The 24,476-nt window shown below is 31.9% G+C and overlaps 1 protein-coding gene across 1 annotated transcript; it reads right to left on the bottom strand.

Moving 5' to 3' along the window:
• Positions 1–9,891: 9,891 nt before the first annotated feature.
• LOC133297668 (monocopper oxidase-like protein SKS1) lies at positions 9,892–13,862 on the bottom strand. The gene is made up of 9 exons (XM_061496835.1): positions 13,707–13,862; positions 12,867–12,976; positions 12,497–12,767; positions 12,250–12,388; positions 11,420–11,786; positions 10,854–11,219; positions 10,690–10,768; positions 10,079–10,278; positions 9,892–9,991 (listed from the first exon to the last, which is right to left on the bottom strand). The coding sequence occupies exons 1-9, from the start codon at positions 13,860–13,862 to the stop codon at positions 9,892–9,894; spliced, it is 1,788 nt and encodes a 595-aa protein (XP_061352819.1).
• Between the last annotated feature and the right edge of the window lie 10,614 nt (positions 13,863–24,476).

Below are 24,476 nucleotides of genomic sequence, written 5' to 3'. Positions count from 1 at the left end.
TGATTAAAGCCTATAAAGTTGTTGGTAACAAAGAGTTTGATGTTTTCATTCATATGAAAAAAACCTTAGCTAAATGTAATGGCCAAGGGTATTTGAATTGTTTTTTTTTTTTTTTCCTTTTCCCAAGTAAAATGTGTCTTCCGATTTCTTGTATAAATAACAGTTATACTTGAAAAGGGTAATTAGAAAAATATTATTAATTGTGTAAATAATATGTACAAAGAGATCTCTATTTATAGAGAATAAAAGACCTAATTCTTGACCTAATGGACTTGGCCAATACAACAAATAATAATAATTAAGTAAATAACAAATATTTACAACACTCCCCCTCAAGCTAAGAAATAGATATTTATCATTCTCAGTTTGATAGTAAGTTCTTGAAATTTGTCTGAAGGAAGTCCCTTTGTCAATAGATCAGTTAATTGACGCCCAGTAGGAATGTATGGAGTGGTAATCAACCCACTATCAAGTTTCTCTTTGATGAAATGGCGGTCGACCTCAATATGTTTAGTCTGATCATGTTGAACTGGATTATGAGCTATACAAATAGCGGACTTATTATCACATAGCAGCTTCATAGCTCCCTCACATTTTATTTTGAGATCATCAAGTACAATTTTCAGCCACAGTAACTCACAAATGCCTTAAGCCATAGCTCAAAATTCAGCTTCTGCACTTGATCTGACAACCACATCTTGTTTCTTACTTTTCCATGTCACCAAGTTACCGCAAAGAAACATGCAGTAACCAGTGGTAGATCGACGGTCAGTCACGGATCCAGCATAATCAGCATCAGTGTAGACTTATAAAGAGAGATTGTCATCACGTCGGAATAACAATCCTTTACCAGGAGTAGCTTTAAGATACTGAAGAATTCTCTCTACTACCTGCATGTGTTTCTCCTTTGGATCGTGCATAAACTGACTGGCAACACTAACAACATAAGTTAGGTCTGGTCTAGTATGAGCCAGATATATCAATTTCCCAACTAGCCGTTGATATTGTCCTTTATCAACTGGAGGACTCTTCTCTTCATAGCCTATCTTGTGATTCTGCTTGATAGGAGTATTAGAGGGTTTACACCCGAGCTTTCCTGCTTCTTTAAGAAGATCAAGGACATATTTTCTCTGGCTGAAAAAAATTCCTTTGCTTGAATGAGCTACTTTTATCCCTAGGAAATATCTCAGTTTCTCAAGGTCTTTGACTTCAAACTCAGAGGCAAGTCGTGTTTGCAGAATCTGTCTCTCCACAAAATCATCACCTATGATAATAATATCATCAACATATACAAGGAGCACAATAAGCTTCCCATTTCGGGAGTGCTTGAAGAAAAGAGTGTGATCTCCTTGACTCTGTCTGTATCCTAAGGTATCATAACCTTAGTAAACCTTCCAAACCAGACACGAGGTGACTGCTTCAATCCATACAAGGCCTTTTTTAATCTACAAACTTTATTTTCTCCCTTCACAGAATCAAAACCAGACTGGATTTTCATGTAGACTTCTTCTTCTAATTCACCATTGAGGAAAGAAGTTTTCACATAAAATTGATTTATATCCCAATTGTAATGGGCTTAGCAAAAAAAGTTCAACACTTCTCCTTGTCATCAGAATGAATAAGTTCAAAAGGTTCAACACTTTTAGTAATACTAGAAGGAAAAGACACACGATGATGCTTAGCAAACTCACAAACATCACAATGAAAAGACTCAACAGACTTAGACAAAAACAATGACGAAAATAAAGACTTGAGTAAACTAAATGGAGGATGTCCCAAACGCTTATGATGAAGCCAAATCAAAGAATCAGCAGTTGATTGACCATGAGACAGCAAGATGTGATCCGTTACTTTATTGACGGGAGATTGTGACACCAGATAGTACAGCCCACCTTGCTCTTTAGCACTACCAATCGTCTTTCCCGTGGCGAGATCCTGAAAAACACAGTGAGTAGGGAAGAAGGTTACAGTACAATTCAAATCTTTTGTAATTTTATGAATAGAAAGAAGATTCGTGGAGAGTTTAGGAACATGAAGAACATCTTTAAGATGTAAGGACTGCTGTAAGTTTATGTTACCAGAACCCGCAACTGATGTATGTGAGCCATCAGCTACGGCTATTGTATGAGTTCCAATGGTAGGATGATAAGAAGTAAAGGGGTCAGCACAACAAGCCATATGATCAGTAGGACCAGAATCAACAACCCAAGAATATTTAAAATCAGTACATGAAGAAAGAAAAGAATAAGTTTTGGAGCTCATACCAGTAATGGCCAAAGCATTAATATCAGATGGCTTACTCAGAGAATCAAGGATGGTTTGGAGCCTTTCCAACTCATCTTGACGGAATGCAGGTTGGGTCTCATTAGGTGCATGAGCTATTTCAAAGGAAGTAAAATGCGCTTGACCACGCATCCTTGCCATCTTTTCTAAGACCGTTTGTTTTCCATGGAGGCGAAAGCATAGATCCTTGATATGACCCGTTCTTTTACAATAAGAACACCAGCGATCATCTTTCTTAGGTCTAGAAGATGCACCATCAGAAAATTTTGTAAAGGAATTCCTTCGAGAAAAACAATCCTTTTTTGTTGAAATCATAGCAGACCCATCAGTGGGATTAGAATCAGAAGGAGTTGGATTAGTAACTTTAGATGAGAGCATAATGGACACTTTGGTATCCATCATGACAGCCCTGCAACTTTCTTCACCCCTGACAATGTGAAAAACTTCAGAAAGAGACGGTAATTTTTCCTTGCCAAGAATTTGAACTCGAATAGGGTCATATTCTGAGTTGAGACCACAAAGAAAATCATAGATCCTATGGCGTTCAATGGAGGTGGTCAGTGTGGCTGCATCCTTGCTACATTCCATCTTTAAATTCTTGTACTGATCAAGCTCAGTCCATAACTTATTCATAATACCATAATATTCTGTTATAGAGAGAGAGCCTTGCTTGGTAGAAAAAATCTGATTCCTCAGATCATAAATAGTGGCAGCATCTTGCTTCATTGAATAGGTCTGCTTAAAAACGTTCCAGATCTCAAGAGCAGTAGGTAAAAACATGCAATGTTGACTAACCTCAGGAGTCATAGAGTTCCATAGCCACGTCATAATAAGTGAGTCTTCATCATCCCAATCAGCAAATGTTAGAGCTATTTTGGCAGGAACAAGTCCTTCAATATGAGCAACTTTACGGCGTCCTTTGAGAATGGTACGAACAACCTGGGACCTTTGTAAATAATTCTTTCCATTCAGACGATAATTCTGATGAAGAGCAGGAAGATCATTGTGACCAAGAGGGGTCACCATAGATTGTGTAGAAAAATTTGTAGTTGTGTTTACAAGAGTTGATTCAGTGTCGGAAGAGTCCATACTGCACAAAAACAATCAAAGGATAACACCAAGAAGCCAAAAAATCACAAAAAAATACCAAATGATGTCCGATCTGAGAGAAAAGCATAGATCCAGAAAGAGGATGAAGAGACGATCAGAACAGCAGTGGTCCACGGTGGAGACTCGAGGCCACGCGTCGGTGAAGCTGTCGGCGCGTGGGGGCGTTCCAACAAGAGAAGGGCGAGTATGGACTCATCGACTCCTTTGAGGACTTTGCTAAAAGGTTCCTACTAAATTTTGTAACCAGCAAAACACATTCCATGTCTGCCTTCACCTTGGGGGCGTTCCAACAAGAGAAGGGCGAGTCACTACGCCAATACATCGATGATTTAAAGAGGCTGCCCTCTGTTGGAGGCGAGTCACTACGCTCAGCGAGCTTTTTCTCCTCTTCGCTTACTCCCTCGCTTGACGAGGAGTATAGCGAGCTGTATTTCTTTGTTCGCTCATTTGCTCGCTTCAACGAGAAGTGGAGCGAGCGCTACCTTTTTTTTTTAATTTCGCATTTTCTTGATACTCAGCTGATGCCAACTGTTTCCTCGTCCTTATCAGGTTGGTAATTTATTATTCTAGTCTGAAACAACCTGAAACAACAACAAATATTATAATCTTATCTATTTGTTGTCAATTTACTCTCCTTTACTATTTTATTATTTAACACTATATTTTTAATTATTTTAATTATTATTTGAACTCTTTTTAACCATAAAAATATAGTGTCTGAGACACTTATCACTAATAATTAGAGTTACCTGTCATCTGAAAGTGACTCTACGGAACCATGCAATATCCATAGTTACATGGCATCTGCTGGTTGAAGGTCACACACATTTGCTTGCACTGTCTGAGATAACAATGGAATGTTGATTATGAAGCCAATCAATGTGCAGATTCTATGGCAAAATTTGATTTGAATAATCAGCACAAAGGAACGCTCACATTCACAACCCCCCTGATCTGGTGTAGAATCGTTGGTTGAGTTAGAGCATGCTAATCATATGGTGGTGCAAGTTGGACACAACTATAAATCATTAAAAATGTCATCATCCAAAATCTTAAGGTTTTGGGTTGAAGTGATTCTTTACCTGGTATCAGAGCTTCAGTGACAATAAGGTCACGAGTTCGATCTTCATCGTCCCCCACTTTCTAATGGAATTAAATAAAAATCACAAAAGAAAGTAAACCACAAATTAGGCCTGTGCAATATCCACGTTTCAAGCCAAAAAGGCTATTGCGTGAGAGGGTGTGTTAGAGAATAATATAAACCAATAAAATGCCAAAAATGACCTCACCTCAAGGGGCTCTTGCGTGAGGGGGCGTGTTAGAGAATAATATAAACCACTAAAAAAGATCATCACCATAAGGTCACGAGTTCGATCCTCACCGCCCCCACTTTCTAGTGGAATTAAATAAAAATTACAAAACAAGGTAAACCAAAAATTAGGTCTGTGCAATATCCATGTTTCAAGCCCAAAAGACTCGGGAATATGTTAGAGTATAATATAAACCATTAAAAATTTTCTCACCTCAAAGGGCTCTTGCCGTGATGGGGTGTGCTAGAGAATAATATAAACCACTAAAAAAAATCATCACCTAACACCTTAAGGTTTTGGGTTGAAGTGATTCTTTACCCTTCATGAGTTTTTTCTTCTTCTTTTTTTTTTTTTTTTTTTTTTTTTTTTGGTACATTGCCAGGAGGTATCCCCATTCAACCTTCTCCGGGCACCATGCCCTCGGGGTACGGCCCGTTTGGACTAGCCCCTCATTGTAACAGTGGGTGCACTAAGTTTCGCAACCGGAGAAAGGACGAGACTAATCCCCCAACCGAAGATTTTTTGGCTTATCCTCTGGCCCCCAAAGATTTTCCAAGAAACTGCTTGAGGCAGGGTTTGATCCCTGCACCAAGCAATCCCTTAGGAGCTCAGCTGCCAACTGAGCTACCCTTGGGGTTTCTTCTTCTTTTTTTGGTCTTGTGGTGATTGTTTGTTTTTTCTTTGTCTTTAATGCCCTCAATTTATAAAATAAAAGTACACCATTACATTCAGTCATAAAATAATATAGAAAAAATGGTAAAGAACTTTTTTTAAAAAAGTCCCAAAGATAATAATTAGCAAGCCGATCGTGCAAAAATAATTATACCAAGAAGTTGAGGCTTGAATTTCAAACCTTTATTCTCTGTCATAATTATAAACCCGGCGTGCGCGAAACATCCTCTTCAATTTTCCAAGATAGGAAAAATTATTTCTGTTTTCTGCTGTGAATTTTTTTTTTTCTGCTAGATTCATTTAAAAATAAATGATCCTATCATATTTCACTAATGGGATTCACTTAATTTTATATGAATTTAGTAAAAAAAAAATGTACAACAAAATCAAAAGTACTTTTCCCTGAATTTAATTCACGTTGACGTAGCCATTTCTATTATTTTTCTATGATGTATAGCAGGGGTGCAAAAAACGAGCTAATCCGAGGAGTTGACTCGTAACTTGTTAAAAATGAACCGGGTTGGTTGGCAAAAATGAACTGTCAATCCGAGCTAACTCGACCCGAGTCATTTTTATATTGTTGATGTGCTGGCTCTGTTTAGTTCAAATATCTTACCACTTGGTAACAAGTGGTTCTGATTGTTTCTTGATGTTGATGCAAATTTGTTGTGAAAAAAATTCGAGACTGGAATATTTTGCTTTTATTTCTAATTTTGTAACCATTTGTTTAAGTTAATGGAAGCCACATAGCTGGTGCATTAATACATGTTCATTTTAATAGGATGAAAACGAGCCAACCCGCGAGCAATTTTCGAGTCTTCCCGCGAGCCAATTTTCGAGCCAACTTGCGAGCTATTTTTTTCAAGTCAACCCACGAGCCATATTTTTGAGTCAACCCTAATCCAACTCGGGTTGGGTTGGGTTAAATTTTCTGACTCTTTTTTTTTTCGAGTCAACCCTAACCTATTTTTTTTTTTAAGTTGCACGCGGGTTTCGCCAGGTTGAGTCGGGTTGACCCGTTTTGCCAACCTAATGTATAGTATTTGTTAGAATCTCATAAGAAAATTACAGGCCAATAATATTTTAATATAATAATACTATCACTAAGAAAATTGAAAAGTATTGTTACAATCTCACACCTTGAGGAAGAGCCACACCCAAAAGATCGGTCAATGGTGGGAGACTTAGGGGTGTAAATGAATTAGAGTGGCCTAGCCTATATCAAGATAGGTTTGACCGATTACATATAGTCAAATAGAACATGTCAAAGCTTTTAAAAAATCTATTTAAGAAGTACATCTTAAGCTTTTTTTTTATATGTCGAGCATTTATTTCAATTAAAATAAATAAAATTATTATTTTAATAATAAATTAATATATTTTTTATTTTTTAATTATTAAATAATTAATAGACTTAAACAAATTAAAAGACCTAAGCTATCAGACTTATAATTTATACGTATATAAATCTAACAAGTCACATAACACGTAAGGTATTTTATATAAGCATAAACTATTTAAGGTGAAAATCTATTCTAACTTAAGTCTATTTATACCCGGAGGAAGAAGTCTTGTATTTATTAATAGATTTGAAGCTATTGTATTGGGATTCGTAACAATAGTAATTGTAACGCCTTTTTCAATTAGTGTATTTTATTACTTTTTTTTCTTATGATTTGAGCTGTCAATTTGGACTTTTTGACCTTTAGAGTACAAATTATAATTTTTATTTTCCGATTGGATGTATTTAAGAAATAAATTCTTTATCTGATGTATGATTTCACACGTCGCGCATGTAGAGACGATCTCACATACTTCTTCTAAATTTTACATATTTCCTATAATTAAGTTATCATTGATTGATTCCAAATTTCCAACTTAATTTGTCATTAATATTACAAAATGGATACTGAAATTAAGGGTTGATTGATTCTAAATTTCTATCAATGGAGACATAGAAGATCACACAAAATACAAATTAACGGAGAAAGGAAAATTTAAGGACAATATTGGTTATTAAGTTTGCCCAGCAACATCTAAAATGCAAAATAATGTATTCAGTTTTTGTTATAATACAAATGTTTTTTCGTTTCCTTTTCATTAACAATTATTAATTGATATTTATTCACATGCTAATTGATTTTTAATAACATTTGTACGTTCAAAAAATATGTTAATATTACGAGAAATCAATTCACATGAACAAATATTAACTAATATTGTTAAGAAGGAGATAAGAGAAACTTTTATATTTTATTTATGAAGAAACAATTTTAATATATTATTTTACATTATTTTTAGATTACAGTTAGGATGAAGTTAAAATTAAGAATATTAGATAATCATTTCAGAATTAATTTCGTAATACTGATTATAAATTGAATTAGAATTAATCAATAATAAATTAATTACAGGAAACGTGTAAGAGTTACAAGAGGGATGTGAAATTCAAAGATATTGCTTGTTGGTTCATATGCCACATTTAATGATTTTTAGATTATAGTTAGGAATCATACCCATACAAAAGGTAAAATCATAATCATACGCATGTTATTGTTGGATATCAAGCAGCTGGAGAAATAATTTTACTATAATGGTAAAAATTATAAATTTAAACATGAAAAGATCCATTACCTATATATATATATATATATATATATATATATATATATATATATATATATATATATATATAGGGGAAAAACATTTTTCTGGCAACCTGAGATAAATTTATCTCCGGCTACTTCAAAATTACGTCGTTTTGTTTATTTATTTTCTTATATTGATTGATTTATCTTTGAATGGTTATGATTCTTTTTTTCTCTCTCTTCATTCATTACCATTGATCCATCTTTGTACGGTTATAATTTAGTAGCCGGAGATAAATTATCTCCGACAGCTTAAGAAATGATAAGCCATATATATATATATATTTGGAATTTATACTATGAAGGTAAACAAGCCTATCAATTGTGATTGATTTATGTGTGAATATTAACAAGTCTTAGACAAAATCTTGCTAAAACACATTCACCAAAATAAGCCTATCAATTGTCATTGATTTATGTGTGAATATAGCAAAATCTCACACAAAATATTGCTAAAACACAATAAAAAAAACTTGCTAAAACTTAAACATTAAGGGCCTGTTTGGTGTGATGTATAAGGCATGATAGTATAAGCTTATACTTTATGTTATGATATTTTCAGTTGTTTGGTGTGACCATCATATAGTATAAGCTTATACAGCATAATCCCTTAATACATCAAAACGATGTATAACTTAATCCGACCTAAGAGTGAGTGATAAGGCCTGATAAGAGATTGATGTATTAACACAGTTGACCAATGTAATTTTCAAAAATTAATATATTATTTTAATATTAATCTATTAAAATAAAAATTAATTTTTCAATATATTAATTTTAAAATATTGAATATTTTTATTTTTATAAAAATTAATTTATATTTAGAACACAATGTTCAATGAATTTTTATAAAAATTAATATCATATGATATTTTTTGAAGAATTATATAAATTCTTTATTAAAAGATATTTTTATTAAAAATATTTATTTTTATCATATATAGTATTATACAGTGCATTACCAAATATTAGATAATATTATCTTATACAATATATTATTTTACACAATACCGTGCCAAACGCTGGATAGTATTAAAATTCAATCAGGTCTTATACAATTAGGCCTTATACTATCAGGTCTTATACTATCAGACCTTATATTATACTATGCACCAAACATGCCCTAAATACTATAGTCTAATTAGTTATTGCGGATATTGTGTGATTTTGAATCCCTAAAACATAGAATGTGTCAATAACGCCACTAAACATCTTGTTACCCAAAAAAATAAAAAAAGGCCACTAAACATCTAACATTGTCATCGTCATCATATAAATACGACAACAACCTTTAAAGCAAATCATATAAGAATTGAAATAGAAACTGGGATTGTATTTTCTTAAATTATTTCAACTTCAATTTGGATTTCTAAATTAAGTTTTGTGAATTTGTTTGAAACCATTCCACAAAAATATGTCTCACTTTAACATTTTAATAATAAACAGAAGAAACATTCCGTAGAGCAATTTCATTTGAGGACGGAAAAGTAAACAAATTCGGCACAAAATAAAGTTGCAAAATCAAACAGCAGAATAAGATCAGAAATTATTACAAATGAATCATACCAATGAGGCACGCAAAACTTTTAACAAAAGATGCAACAAAATTCGAGAAAAATAAAGATTGGTTTGCATTAAAATTTGAATAACTCATACTTTTGTAAACCAAACATTGATTAAGAATGACCAAACCCAAGTAGCCTAATAAGATTGGTGATAAAATATCTAAACCACAAAAAAATGTGTACAACGCATGACAACAATAGAAAAAATAAAACCCAGTACTCTTTCTTTAGACCAATATTTTAGCAATAAACCTATCTATAGGGAACTGTAAAAATGCCAACTGAACAAGTAGAACAGAAGCTTTAGCTATTTGTGAAAATCACAGTAAAGAGTCCTAGGAACAATGTGAAAAGGTTCAAGAATCGTCCATAAGTAGAAGCTGCAGAAGTATGGGGTTGCGACCTGCAGGTATAAAAGAATGTAAATTTAATAAAATAAAGAAGAAAAACAAAGGACTAAAACAAAGTCAATGCAAGTATTAGATGGTACTTTTGCAAGCTCTTGAGGGGACCACAATATAGAACATTATCTGGCGCAGCCATCTCTGTTTTACCATTTTCTTCAGGATTAACAATCCTCAGATATGTTTCTTGGCCTAGGTACCACCTGTCCAGGTTTTCAGCTCTCAGATTCCATGACCCAACATTGTCAAGAGATACAAGAATTGCCGTCCATCCTCCAGGAAAAACCTATTTAATGATGAAGATACCGCAAAATTAACATTACTTTAACAATAATCAAACACCATCATCAACCTCAAGCAAAAAATATAAAAAAATACCAAGACAGCCATGTCCAACATTAACTTTGGATTGATGGACCATTTTGTCCCTTTTCTTAAACTATATACTAATCTGCCCGGTTGGATCAAAGTTTGACCAAACCCTAGTCCTTGGTAAGTCATTTACTCAAGTGTCAATCAAACTTTGGTCACACAGAAGCAGATTGGTATATAGTTAAAGAAGAGGGACAGATTGGTATATAATTTGGCAAAAAGGGCAAAGTGAAAAAAAATTTGAAACAGGGACAAAATGGTCCATCGGTGTCAATTTTGATCATCACCATGTAAATTTAGAGTGACAATATCCTAAGGAATATACCTGAGTTGTGCTGCGAGAAATTGCATCCCACTTATTATAAGAACCTCTGGAATTTTCTGACCAATCACCATAGTCCATCCTGAATTCAAGAAATCAAATCAATTTCTGAACTGTGATGACAAGCAGTATTGTACTCTAAGGACACAAGGAAAAGGGATTCTTACCCAACAACAAAAAAGGCGTAGCCATCCAAATGAAAGTTTTGAATTGTGGTGTCATTGTTTTGCAATACAATCTCAATGAAACCTTTATATGTAGCATTAATAATTGATCTGTCAATTATTGCTGATCTGTTCATTGGCTTACTGGGAAAATCAAGCTTATAAATTCCTCTTAACTGATGCTGGTCAGCAAGCCGGAATGGAACGTCAGGCTTAAGAAATGAGATCCCATTAATAGTAGCTCGATTAGCGCCATTGATTGTCACCGGCGGCGTAACCTTTAACATGTAAGTGTCAGTTATATTGACAGAGCCATAATGATATGATCCTTGAGGATTAGGACGAGCTCCACTAGCAGATGTATTTTGCCTGCTCAACAATATAGGGAAAATTCAACACTGATATACAAAATCATCAAAAATAATGAACAAAATACATAAACCGAGATAGCTGTGTTACAATATTTGTGGATGAACCAAAGGAAAATTATTTCAAAGCATAATGCAACATCGAATTGCAATCCCTGTGATACAATAATCTTTTATGACATTAGATTCTCAGTAACAAACCTGACGCTTCTTGCCTGGTTCATCGACCAGGTCTTGTCATAAAAATCATTTGGTGGGGAAGGAAGAGGACCAGTTGCTGGTCCCTTGGAATTTGAATAGTGTAAAATTGCTACACCTGTAACCTTCTGCCACAATGATTGATTCACAAACCTGGCACTTGCAACAATATAGTAGTCTGTACTTGCATTCTGGTCAGTTGAAACCAGAAATGAGTAAGACTGGCCAGCATGAATATCAAAATTGGTGAAATTATTTTGAGATGTATAAGTTCCCTCTGTTTCAGCCAGCAGTAGATTATGATTTTGAATTCGAAAGTTCAAAGTGGTTGAAATCCCCACATTGTGGACCCGAATTCGATAAGTCTTGCCTGCAAAATGCATTTGTACTTCAAGTCAATATACAAATAGTTCCAACCACATGCCAGGGAAATGCTAGATAAAAATCTATTACAACATTTAAAGGGGAAAAATAACTTGAAATGTGGTCATAAAAAACCCATGCAGCTAGGTAGTGCCGATCAAGAAATGAAGCTGAAAATTAATATATGGTCCTTTCAGGCAGCAAAAACAAAACTATTTTGCAGTGAAGAAAGGACTAATCAAACAGTCTGCTTAAGAATCCGGTGGAAACAATGAAAGGCACGAAAATGATAAAAGTAAGTATACATGAAAAGGCAATGGCGAAGATGATTTATGGCAAACTGGAAACATGTCCATTAAAATGAGGGTATAAAACATACAATCTCCCACAATGAAATAATTATAAGTTTGAAAAAGAGAATAATATGTATGAAATGTGTATTCCCTATATAAAAGAAGAGATAATAGTACCTGGATCAACATTAATTGTTTCATACTGAATACCACCAGGTACAAGAGTTGTGTTGTACTGGTAAGGTCCCTTCCCATTGATAAGAACACCATCTGGCATTCCAAGGTCTTTTCCACTATCAAGTGTTGTTCTTAGAGCCTACATTTTCAAATAAAGATGCTTAATTGAAACCAAAAATCAATCACAAGGACATTCTATGTCCATTATTTACCAAAGAAAGATTAACACCATAAAACAATTACTAACCTTGTGATCCTGTGTATACCAATCACCAATCATAATGAAAATATCCCCATCTGGCTGTGCAAAAGGAATTGCAATAATGTCCCTATTATTGATAACAACAGGACCAAATCCACCAGAGGCTCTTTGGAAGTTAAGAGAAGGGAAGTAAAAGAAACTTCCAATTTGATCCTTGACTTGGAACTGGTATGTCCAATTCCATTTGGGAGGAATTGGACAATTGGTTCCAAGAACTCCATCTTCCCATGAATTTCGCCGCATTTGAACACCAGGCCTGCCACAACCATTTGTCACAAATTTGTTAAATTTCAATAAAACAAATGAAAAGAGGGAAAATAAAGTGGAAAAGAAAGCAATTAACAATGGAACCAACCATGTAATGAGAAGATCTTCATCCAATTCATTGAACACATTCACAAATACATAGTTATTGGTTGTGACATTGAGGAGGGGTCCTGGAAACTTGTCGTTGATAGCTATTACCTGCAATATCAGATTTTATTGAAAACTGAAGTCAGCCAAATTCTTATCTAAATCAACACTTGCTTCATGATACCTTTCAAATGTTAGAGAAAATTATATTTGAAGAAAAATTTACTTCAATAAAATAAAAATTAAAGAATTTTAGGAACATTTAACTACAAGAAAATAACCAAAAAGTGAAATGGAAGCAAAAAAAAAAAACATAAGTAAAATCTCACTAATCCCCATTAAATATCCCAAAGGCGATACTTACAAATCTACAACCAGTTTCAATCTCACACAGATAGTGTAAATCAGAAACTTGAACAAGTTAACAGCTTTTTCAATCTAGACTATTTCAAATATATTCAAAAGATACTATTGCAAGAAAATGAACCATAAGTAAAACAAGATGAAAAATAAAAATAAAAAAATTGAATCTTATACATAGAAAACGTTTGACCCATTGACCCAAATATTGGTTTCAAATGCATTCTTGACATTTAAGAAATACTAACACAAAAAATTGGAGAGACAAGAGAAAAAAACGAAGAGAGGGAGAGAGAGAGAGGATTGAGAAGTTTTAGATAAAAAAGGTAAAAAGAAAAAAAAGTTACCATTTTGGGAAAACAAAAGAAAACAATAGCAACCCAGAACAACCGTTTTGAAAAAAGAACTCATTTTTGTGATTTTGAGCATAAAGCAGAGTGACCCAGATGGAAGAGAAGGGGAGAAGAGCGAAGAACAAAACCTGTTGAGGAACACCAAGAGGGGAAACAGTGGTGTAGGAAACGCGAAACTCATTGAAAACAGTTGGGTCACCACCAAAAGAGAGGCTTGAAAACAGAGCAATGTGCAGAAAGATGAATGGAGAGAGAGATAACAAAGAGTACCCAGAGAGAACCATGCTCATAGATTTTCAAAGTTCAGCTATGAAAAAATGTGACAGTGAGAGTTTCTCTGTGTCTATTCACACAATCAAATGAAGACAGAAAGAGAGAAACGGCTATCTATATTTCCAAAACATCGCCTTGCCTTCGTATTTGTAAGAGAAAATTTTGGTACCGCGTGTTCCTTAATCACTGGGCCTGTTCATATTATTTTTTCTTAAAAAAACCAAAAAAAAAAAAACAATTAATGAGAAAAATCTTATCTTTATAATTCATCTAATCTATATTTTTATTTATAATTGAAGGATGATTTTAAAATAATTATTTTCAAAGAAAAATAGAAGCTACTTCATTTCAAAATACAACTTTTAAGTGGGGACCATGTAGAAATTAAAATATGTATAATACATATCATTATATAGAGATTTTTTTACTTTAGTGTCTATTTTTAATTTTTTAGAAGGGTTTGGTGTTTGTCATCTTAAATGACATAAGTTATGTCATTTTAGGAGAAAGTGGGTGGTTTTTTTAAATTTAAAATTTAAATTTTCTATGTCTGTATCTCTCTTAAAATGACACAACTTTCTGTCATTTAAAATGACAAACACTTTTTCCTTTTTAGATTATTATCATTTAAGGATTGTTTTTAAAAGAAATTATTAATTTATAAATCTTTACATAAATAAATTTAAATATTTGTAATCTTTAATTATAAATACAGTAAAAAAAATGCTATTATTAGTATTTGTTTTTATCTTAACTCTCTGATTTCCTTCCTTTTTCTCACTTTCTGTATTAAAATTGGAAATAGAAAAATTTATGCTGTAAGAACCGCTCTCTATATCAGTGGAATCGGATTAATTGGATTTTTTATGAATTATTTGGGAAATAAAAAGATTAAAAAATATTTGATTTTTTGAAATCTTATATTATTGAAATAAGTTAACTATAATTCAAGTTTTCTGATAACAAATAAACACATATATTTGCATAATAATATAAAACAACACTCAAATGGTAAAAAATTAAACAAAAAAATTACCACTTAAAATGAAATCATAAGACAAAAAATTATTTTTCTAAAAAAATATAGTGACAAGTAAATCAATCTTTGATAATGCAAAAAATTTATTATAATTTTGAAGAATTATAAAGTCAATTTTATTAATTCTTTTTGAAAAACTAAAATTCCTACTTTTATCATGAAGGTGAAATTTTTACATTTTTTTTTTTTTTTTTGACTTTTTTTGCATTTTAACTTGGCGTATCTGCCAATAAGCGTGAAAGGGGTGACAGCAAACGGTTAGTCAGGTGAGCCACCACAGACTTCAGAGTTCAGTGCTCACTTTTTTTTATTTTTCTTGAATGTCTCTCATTCTAACGTTTTTGATTTCACAGAGGGCCCACAATCCTACATGCATACCTCAGATTCTAAGTATAGTCATATATTAACGGGCGATACTCTTCTCATGTTCATGTCACCATCCATCAAAATTTGAGTCGTAATTTTTTTTTTAATGTTGTGGACCCATCAAATTATGTATCTATAGGAGATACTGATTTTTCCTGAAAAAGAACGAAAATCATTTCCCTATATTAATTCTCTTGTTTTTATACATAGTATGCATTAAATTTTTTTTCTTTACAGTCCATAAATTTTTATTAATTGCTTTGGCCCCATAATTTTTCTTTTAATGCAAGATTTGATGTTGATAGAATTTTTGCTGAATTTAATTGATTAGTCCTTTTCCTTTTTATTGTGATTTCAAGTACGCAAGGTCCTCAAGATAGAAAGGGCTTTTGTCATTTTACAATATTAAATATAATATAATATAATATTATTATAGGAAAAAATGTGTGTCCTTTTAAAGAATGTAAAATTATGTCATTTTAAGTGAAAAATGAGATAAATCATGGAAGAGAGATAGTGACAAAAAATAAATAAAGGTGTGAGTCCCACATCTTTGTGAGAATGAAATAATATAAATTGTGTCATTTAAAAGAAAAAAATATTTTTTCCATTATTATATAAAGTCAAGTTTTTATATATAAATTTCATGCCTTATATTAATTATAGAATTACTTTTCCTCTAAGATATTTAGGATTTCAACCTTCTAATGCCTACGGTAATTAATTAAAATCAATCAATCAAAATCAAGAACATTTAGAAACACTCACAAAATGGCAATAGAATTAAAGACAAAGTCAATCAATCAAAATGAAATGACATTGGAACATAATTTAAATTAGAAGAAATCTATAATTAAATGTAAAATTATTTACTTTTGAAATATATAAGTCAACAACAATTATGTTTTATTATCTTATGGGCAAATAAATGAAGCAGATATAAAATATGACTAACTAACCTATATTTGATTAATTAAATTTAATTAAAATTAAATAACTTTCAAATAAAAAAATTACTTGAGACCATAGTCATCAGTATCTTACGATATACGACGACAATTCACAAGCTCAGCGATACGTATCGTGGGGTGTATCAGAAAGAAATTTGTACCGAACGATACGATACGTGTATTATACGACACAAGAATTAATCCAAATTTATAATTTTTAATATAAAAGAAAAAATAAAAGTTTGATTTGTGATTTAAATTTAAAAAAAAAAAAACTAAAAGATCCTTTTTGCAAGAGGATGATAGATTAGTTATGTCATTGATAGAATGTTGATAGTAATAATAGTAATAAGATTAGTCTCAATGCTTTGGCCCCATAAATTTTCTTTTAATGCAAGATTTGATGTTGATAGAAATTTCCTGAATTTAATTGATTAGTCCTTTTCCTTCTTATTGTGATTGCATGCAATATTCGAAAGTCAACTTTGAATCTAACTATGCCTCAAGACTTTTCTAATAATGAATGAGATAAAATTGCAAAATAATAAATTAAAATCAAATGAAATTTCATCCAAAAAAATGTTAAACATTAACCACCATATTTGAGGCTTTGAACAATTAAAATAGTGTAATTTTGATAGACTGTCAATGGAAAATATTTTATATTGTCATTCAATTGTTTATTAACCTCTCATTTAATGAATATGATTATATCAATAATTGCTTAAAATGGCAAACTTTTGATGATATATTATTGGGTGCAAGTATTACACAAAATATATTAATATGTAATTATAATCATCAATTCCAATAAAAAAATAGCTACAAAAGGATAAAATAAAAATTAATCAAATACAGTTGCATAATTTACATCAAATGCAAAACTATATATAATCAAAGTAATTTTGTTTTTTGGTAAACATTATCAAAGTAATGTAAACATGCCAAAACAAATCTTGTTGATTTTTTTTGTGGGCAAATCTTGTGGATTTAATTTGTATAAATTAAAATGATTTTGAATTTTTGATTGTATAAATGCAATTTTTTTAAAAGAAAATATATTCTTACCAGTGTATTTTTGAAACTATTTATTAGAATAATACAATAAATCTCACATCCCAATGAATAATGTATTTCATGCAAAACTCGCACCTCATGTGTAATTTGTGTATGACGCGGGATGATTGACCATTGTGCCCTTGTAATTTAAAATAATTGTCACTTTACTCCTCTTTTTAAACTATACGTTAATTTAACATTTTTATCAAAATTACATATCAATCAGTCATTTTTTTTATCATGTTTGACCAACACTTACTCGAGACTCGAGTAACTAGGTCATTTACTCAAGTAAACCGGAGAAGTGGGCATCTCAAATTTGGATCCACGAATATTTTTTATTGAAATCAGGCTTTTTGACCCTTTTGCCCCTTATTAATTAATTAATAATTATTTTGTCCCTTACTCAGAACTATCTACCAATCTGCCCCTCTTTAATCGATTAACTTGAAGATTTAATCGATTAAATGGTCAAAACTGGAAAAAATGGTTGACTTTAAGATTTAATCGATTAAATCTTCAAGTTAATCGATTAAATCTCTCTCTTAATTGGTTTAATCGATTAAAACTTATATTTAATCGATTAAATATCCCAAATGAACGTGAAAGCATTGATACCAACTCGTAAAATGGCAACTCTTAATAAAACGTAATCAGCTTTTATTAAATACAAAACACAATCAACTCCTTTTAGTAAATACAAAACACAATCACCTTCTATTAAATACAAAACACAATCACCTTCTATTAAATACAAAATGCAATCATCTCTTATTAAATACAAAACGCAATCAGCTCCTATTACATTAAATTCAAAATTCAAATAACATCTAATGCACGAAAAACTGATTGAAGATTCTGCTAAGTATTATATTAAATTCAAGATTTGCAATCAGCTTCTTTTGTTTATGGAGAAGATTTGACCTTTGTTGCCTGTTGCGATTTGATAGGAGTTGATTATGTTTTGTATTTAATAGGAGCTGATTGCGTTTTGTATTTAAAAGGAGGTGGTTGCGTTTTGTATTTAAAAGGAGTTGATTGCGAATCTTGAGTTTAATAGGACCTGATTGCGTTTTGTATTTAATAATAGAAGTTGATTGTGTTTTGTATTTAATAAGAGCTGATTGCGTTTTATTAAGAGTTGTCATTTTACGAGTTGGTATCAATGATTTCACGCTCATTTGGGATATTTAATCGATTAAATATAAGTTTTAATCGATTAAATCAATTAAGAGGGAGATTTAATCGATTAACTTGAAGATTTAAGCGATTAAATCTCCAAGTAAACCATTTTTTTTCCAGTTTTGACCATTTAATCGATTAAATCTTCAAGTTAATCGATTAAAGAGGGACATATTGGTAGATAGTTCTGAATACGGGGCAAAATGATTATTAATTAATTAATAAGGGGGCAAAAGGGTCAAATAGCCATTGAAATCAAGCTCTAATGTTTTATACATGTATAAATGGACTTCTGACACGTGTTTGTGGATCCTTTACAATTAAGGGCAGTGCCCGTTCGATTTGTGGTATCAAAACATGATTTTCTATTGATTTTCAATATGACTTGTCAAGTTGGGTTTATTTTTTATTATATCATGCACACACATATTTGCATTTCATATATGGGTTCGCGAGTCCAAAACAATTAAGGACAATCTCCTTCCAAACTCTTTATACCCTAAAATGGTGAGAGCATAACTTTTGCCTTAGTTGTCCAAATCGAATATTTTTTTTTTTTTTTTTTTGATTTTATGTAACTTTTCGAGATCTACATAATGATAAATTCTCTAGTCATTTTTTTTTTAAATGCTTCCTTAATGAATTTTGGGAATGACAAAGTAATTTCATGTTGCATTGCTTTTGGAGATTTATGCCGGTTTGGCATGTTTTATTTTTATTTTTGAACTTGACGATGACTGACGAGCCTCAATGGAGTGGCGTTATACGAAGAATATGTAATTCAGAATAGTTTATGCTCACTTATTTGAGTATGTAATGGTCAACTGGTCAAAATATGAATAGATTCATATATAATTTGGGAAAAGGGATAAATGATCAATCAGCTTGCACTGCGTGATGATTATGCACACTATCATGTGAGAGTGGCCTCACCTCCTTTATAGGAGATTTATTGCATTATTATGGTAAATAGTTTCAAAAATGTATTATTATAAAATTTCTTTTAAATTTTGCATTAGTATGCTTGAAAAGCCATATAATTTGTGTATTAGACACTCTTTGCTAATTTTTTTATAAACACTATTTCTCATGTATGCGCTGGAATGTAAAAATGTAACTTCACTTTTTAATTTCCTCCAAGAAATTTTGAAATAAATGTTATTAAAAAAATTAATGTAAACTATTTATTTATTAGTTTAATTGGTAAATAAGAAAATATTAAAAATAATCTCAAATTAAAAAGTATAATTTTACTTTTTTTTTACTCAAAATGAAGAAAATAACTTGCACCGCTGGAATAAAAAAAAGTTGGAGTAAATTTGATACGTTTACTAAGTTTTCTTATAAAAAAATTAGGATTTATTGTTTTTTATATTGTAGAAGATAAATTTATCTTCTATGCACATATAAAATAAAATTATGTGGGACGTACCCATATGAGAAGAGAAGAGAAGAGAAAAAAAATATGGGCCGCGATAGGGGTGTTAAACGAACCAAGGGGCTTTCAACGGCTCGTGAAGGCATGAGCTTACATGTCTAGAATTGATTGTGAGAATCAGATTTGAACTTGTATAAAAACTCGTTTAATAAAAAAGTCTCGGGCTCCAATTCAGAAGTTCGGCCTTAGAGATTCTCAGGCTGAACTAGTATACTAACTGTTATTTTTATTTATAATTTTTATACTACTCATAATAGGCTAATAACCCCCCCTCTCTCTCCTCAATCCATTTCATTTCATTTTATTGGTTAGACATACTTTTTAAATGATTTTTTTATATTATGTTGTTTGAATATACATTGAATTTATGAATCTTTGTGAAATTATTAGTGTTGTTGATCGTGTATTTTGTTTGAATAAATTTTTGTTGTCTTATTTTTTTTTAACAAGCTAAACCAGACTTTTATTTTTTATTAATAAGTCAGGCCATAGGATGATACTTTTATTTAAAACAGGTAACATGTTAGACCAGACTGACACATTTAAACATAGACTTAGCTTTTCAAGACCAAAGTTCGACTCGTTAACACCCCTAGGCCTCGCACACTTTTATGTGGTGTGTGTAAGAGATAAATGGGAGATAAATTCTCTTACAATATAAAAAAACGATAAACCCAAAAAAATTAACTACTAAAATCTATGTTAGCAAGTTGGTATACTTGAGAGAATATTTATTTTTGTAAGTTAGAAGTAGGGTCTAAAAGATATCTAAACGAGATTAAGGTTATATTGTAATAAAATAATATTATTAACTAAAAACAAATATTCAAATAGATAAGGGAGCACAACCGTCCCCTCAACTCCCTCAACTTATAAAAAAAAAATAAAAAAAAATAAAAGAGAGAGAAGAGGAAGACAAAAAAAAGATAGTGAGAATTGGCGAGCTATACAGAACTTAAAGGGTGGTTTCGATTTGGATTAAATTTTAACAAATTATATTTATTATATATAATTATATAATTAATTATAATTTGTCTCATGTTAAAATTTGTAATTTGGTCCTATATAAAATTAAAATATATTTGGTGAGAGACTTGAAAAAGTTATATTAGGTTATGTGCTCAATTTTTACTTATATAAAAAAATAAAATATATTTAATAAAATTATAAAAAAAATTTATGCTGTCTGCTTAGGTACTCTGTATTTAATCTAATTTAAATATATTATAATATAAATTAACTAAAATTAAAAAAATAAATACACATAATTTTTTTGAGCCGAGTTTCAATTGGAGCTTCGCTCCGCCAGTAATAGTGAGGCTAAATGAGCTTGTAGGAATCAAGCCTAGAGGGCTCGTTGGCTAGAGGAAAAGAAAGAAGAAGAAGTCAACGAAAGTTTTGAATTGTTTGGGAGGTATCAAAATGAATAAATCAAGAGAAGAAAAAGATAGGGGTTAAGTCTTTTCTCACCCCCAAGAGGTGACAATAACTTATCCTTGTCAAACAAAAACCTTCAATGATTTTGATTAATATGTATTCTCCATATGTTTGGTTTAATTAATGACTTGAGTTGAAATGTATCCGATACAGATTAATATGATACCAAACATGCTGGCCTTTAGATATCTTTGACACGAATAAGGCATATATATTGCATAAAATGCCTGCTAATATTTGAGCCTTATTTAGATAGATTAAACAATGTTATGGTATGAAAGAAAATGACTTCTATGATATATTAATTATAATTTATATTATCCGTGCGGTTGTGAATAAGAATTCGTGACTTCTCTCCAATCTTTTCCTCCTTAGAAGTGATTTTTTTAAAAAAAAAATTAATGCAACCAGATAATTATTTGAATTAATTTTAAATTGATTATTTTTATGAAGAAGTTTAACTTTGAAAAAATGTGTTGTTTCGTCACTGAAAGAACGTGTCATTTCGCTACTAAATGAGTGTTATTTAAATCGTAACCTTAAAAAAAATTATTAAATTTTTCACACTCTAATTTTCCTATCAATCTTTTGTATTTGCATCATTCTGTTCCTTGGTGCATTACATGAAATTGCATGTATTGTTACTGCTTGGTTGGCCAAGATTTGCTCGAGGCTAAAGAGGAGCAAAATGTGAGGAGCAAATATAATATTTGAGGAGCAATTGATTATCTGAAGAACATTTACTAATAGTGTGCAAGCTTACACATCCAGCAACATAGGGTTGTATGAGCCCTAGATTATTTGTATGAGCCCTAGATTATCATCCTTAGGGATAAATTGTAAAAGGAGTGTTAAAATAAAGGTAAATAGAAGAACAAGTTAGTTGAGAGCAAACAATAAACAGAGAGCAATTAGTTCCAAGGAGCTATACCATCTTAAGATTAAGGTTAGCCAAAAATACTTGTCATCAGCTCAATTAAACAGTGTCAATGATTTTGAAATGACTAAGAACTAAGTTTATCCCTTAGCCTTAGTTTGAGTTACACCATGATAGAGTTAGAAAATATTGAAGTTGGGAGCAAAGTTGGAGACAATCAGAGTAGAAATTGAAAATCAATGGAGATGAGAGCGAAAAGAGTTGAAAAATGTTACAGTTGAGAATAGTGGTTGGAAAGCAGAAAAATTTGAGAGAAGAGTTGGAAACAATAAGCTTGAGACTAGTAGTTGGAAAAGATTGCAATTGAGAACAAAAACAAAGAGGAGAGAGCAGAACAAAAATTAGAGAGCAAAGAGTTGAATAATGCTTTTGAGGAATGTAAACAAAAATAAAAATAGACGCTAAAAAATAACTTGACTCAAGATAAAAAGTGTAGGCTCAGGTTGGTATTTTCACCCCCTTGGTTGTTCCTAAAACTCCATCTGCTCCCAAAAACGGATTTTGCTCCGAGTGCTCTTCTTTGCCTTGGATACAGATTCCTCTAGCACCAAGTTTTGCTACCTAAAGTGGTCTGCGCATCTGTACCAAAAAAAGAAGTGGTCTGCGCATTGATGGTCCTCAAAAATTGAGGTCCATTGATGGTTTATATGATCCTTAAATCAAAATTTTTACTGTATAATTGTTGCCTTACTCTAATTTTATCCCTAGGAACAATTTCTTGATAAATTGGGCTGGAGCAGTATTTAATTTGGGAATTAGAGTAGTACTGGAACAATTTAACTTGATTATTTCTTCATGGGCTTAATGGGTCGAATTGTTCTTGCAGGAAATCTAAGGCCACACCAAGAAAAAAACCCAATTCAACAAAGAAGGAAACTTGGAAGAAAAGAAAGCAAAAAGAGACCAGAAAGCAAGCTGCGGTACGGGAGCAGAAAAGCAACCAATTGAGCTCCTCCACTTCAGTGATAGAGGGAATGTGGGAGTAGCGCTCTACCTGTGCAGAAGCGGTACAAAATTTCTGCAAAAAGAATAAGGGAGCACAACAAACTAGGGCTGAGCTGGCATAGAGCAGTGCTCTGATTGGAGAGGATCCGAGGAAACATGGGCTATAGATCTAAGGAACGACTGATATTGCAATCTAGCAGCTTTTGTTAAAAAAGGGAGAGGACCATTGCAACAGGATCATCTTCAACCTCGAGTCTGAGTCAGTTTTGAGGAGTCTGAGTATTTTCTTGTATTTTTTTAGTTTACATCATACTCCTTATGAGCAAACTTTGTTAAGTAGGTTAAGGGTGAGGTAGAAGTAAACCTCTTTGTCTTAGGATGAACTTGTAATGAAAGTATGATTTCTTTAATAAATTATGAGATGTTCATTGGTTTAAAGCTCTGATCTTGTAACACCCTTTGGTTTGCAATCTCATCCTAGGACCACTTGGTCGATGAAACCCTCACAAGGCAGTGTGGAGCAAGGTTAGAAATCTTGGGATATTTTCTCTGTGTCAGAGGAATATCTGGAAAAGGGGACACTATCATATGTACATCACTTTTGCTAGGGATCCCTTCGGCCATGCTCTTTTGAGAAGGGAAACATGATTTTCTTGAGTTCAATTTGATGAACTTCAAGTGTAATTTGATGTAAAAGGTCGTTGCTCCAAATTACACAAGTTAAGCCGTAATGGTAGTAGGAGCATAATCTATCTGAATTCGTATAACATTGTAGGAACAACCAAGAGGGTGAAAATATCGATCCCAAAATATATTGTTTCTTTCTCTTTATATTTCTTTCAATCTATTATTGAACTTTTAATTAATATTTCAAAACTCTACAATTGCTCTTGATAATTTCTGTTACAAGGTTTGCTTGATGTTCGTAATACTTTTGTCACATTTAAATCTCCCTTCCTGTTTACCCTAATCTTGTTATTGTTCGGTGAATGTTAAGGACACTTAGCATTTAACTACTTAGATTGGTTAACACTGTTTAATTAACTAGTAGAAATTGCTTTTTGATGGATTCTAACTAAGAGCAATTGCTATTTACTTACTTCTCTATTGAAACTTTTGTTCATTTCCTATTAAACCCTACTTTTACAATTGTTCCCTGAGGATCAAAATTTAGGGCTCATAACAAACTCTATATTGCTTGATGCGTGCGCTTGCGTAGCTTGGGTAGAGTTGCTCTTTATTTGATTAATTGCTCCTCATAGGAATTTTTAC

Source organism: Gastrolobium bilobum, unplaced genomic scaffold (assembly GCF_033153095.1).
Source record: "Gastrolobium bilobum isolate Gb01-03AN ecotype WA unplaced genomic scaffold, APGP_CSIRO_Gbil_v1 utg14320, whole genome shotgun sequence".
NCBI classification, from domain to species: Eukaryota; Viridiplantae; Streptophyta; class Magnoliopsida; order Fabales; family Fabaceae; genus Gastrolobium; species Gastrolobium bilobum.
The sequence above is the reverse complement of the archived record's forward strand: the minus strand, read 5'-3'. Positions and strand labels throughout refer to the sequence as shown.

What these genes read in the sequence shown, in the direction of transcription:
- LOC133297668 (XM_061496835.1), bottom strand. Translation starts at nt 13,862, where the DNA reads ATGGTTCTCTCTGGGTACTCTTTGTTATCTCTCTCTCCATTCATCTTT. An exon ending in AACCAGGCAAGAAGCGTCAG is followed by an intron (nt 11,220 to 11,419) that starts GTTTGTTACTGA and finishes ATTGTTGAGCAG; the next exon opens with GCAAAATACATCTGCTAGTG. An exon ending in TACGCCTTTTTTGTTGTTGG is followed by an intron (nt 10,769 to 10,853) that starts GTAAGAATCCCT and finishes TCTTGAATTCAG; the next exon opens with GATGGACTATGGTGATTGGT.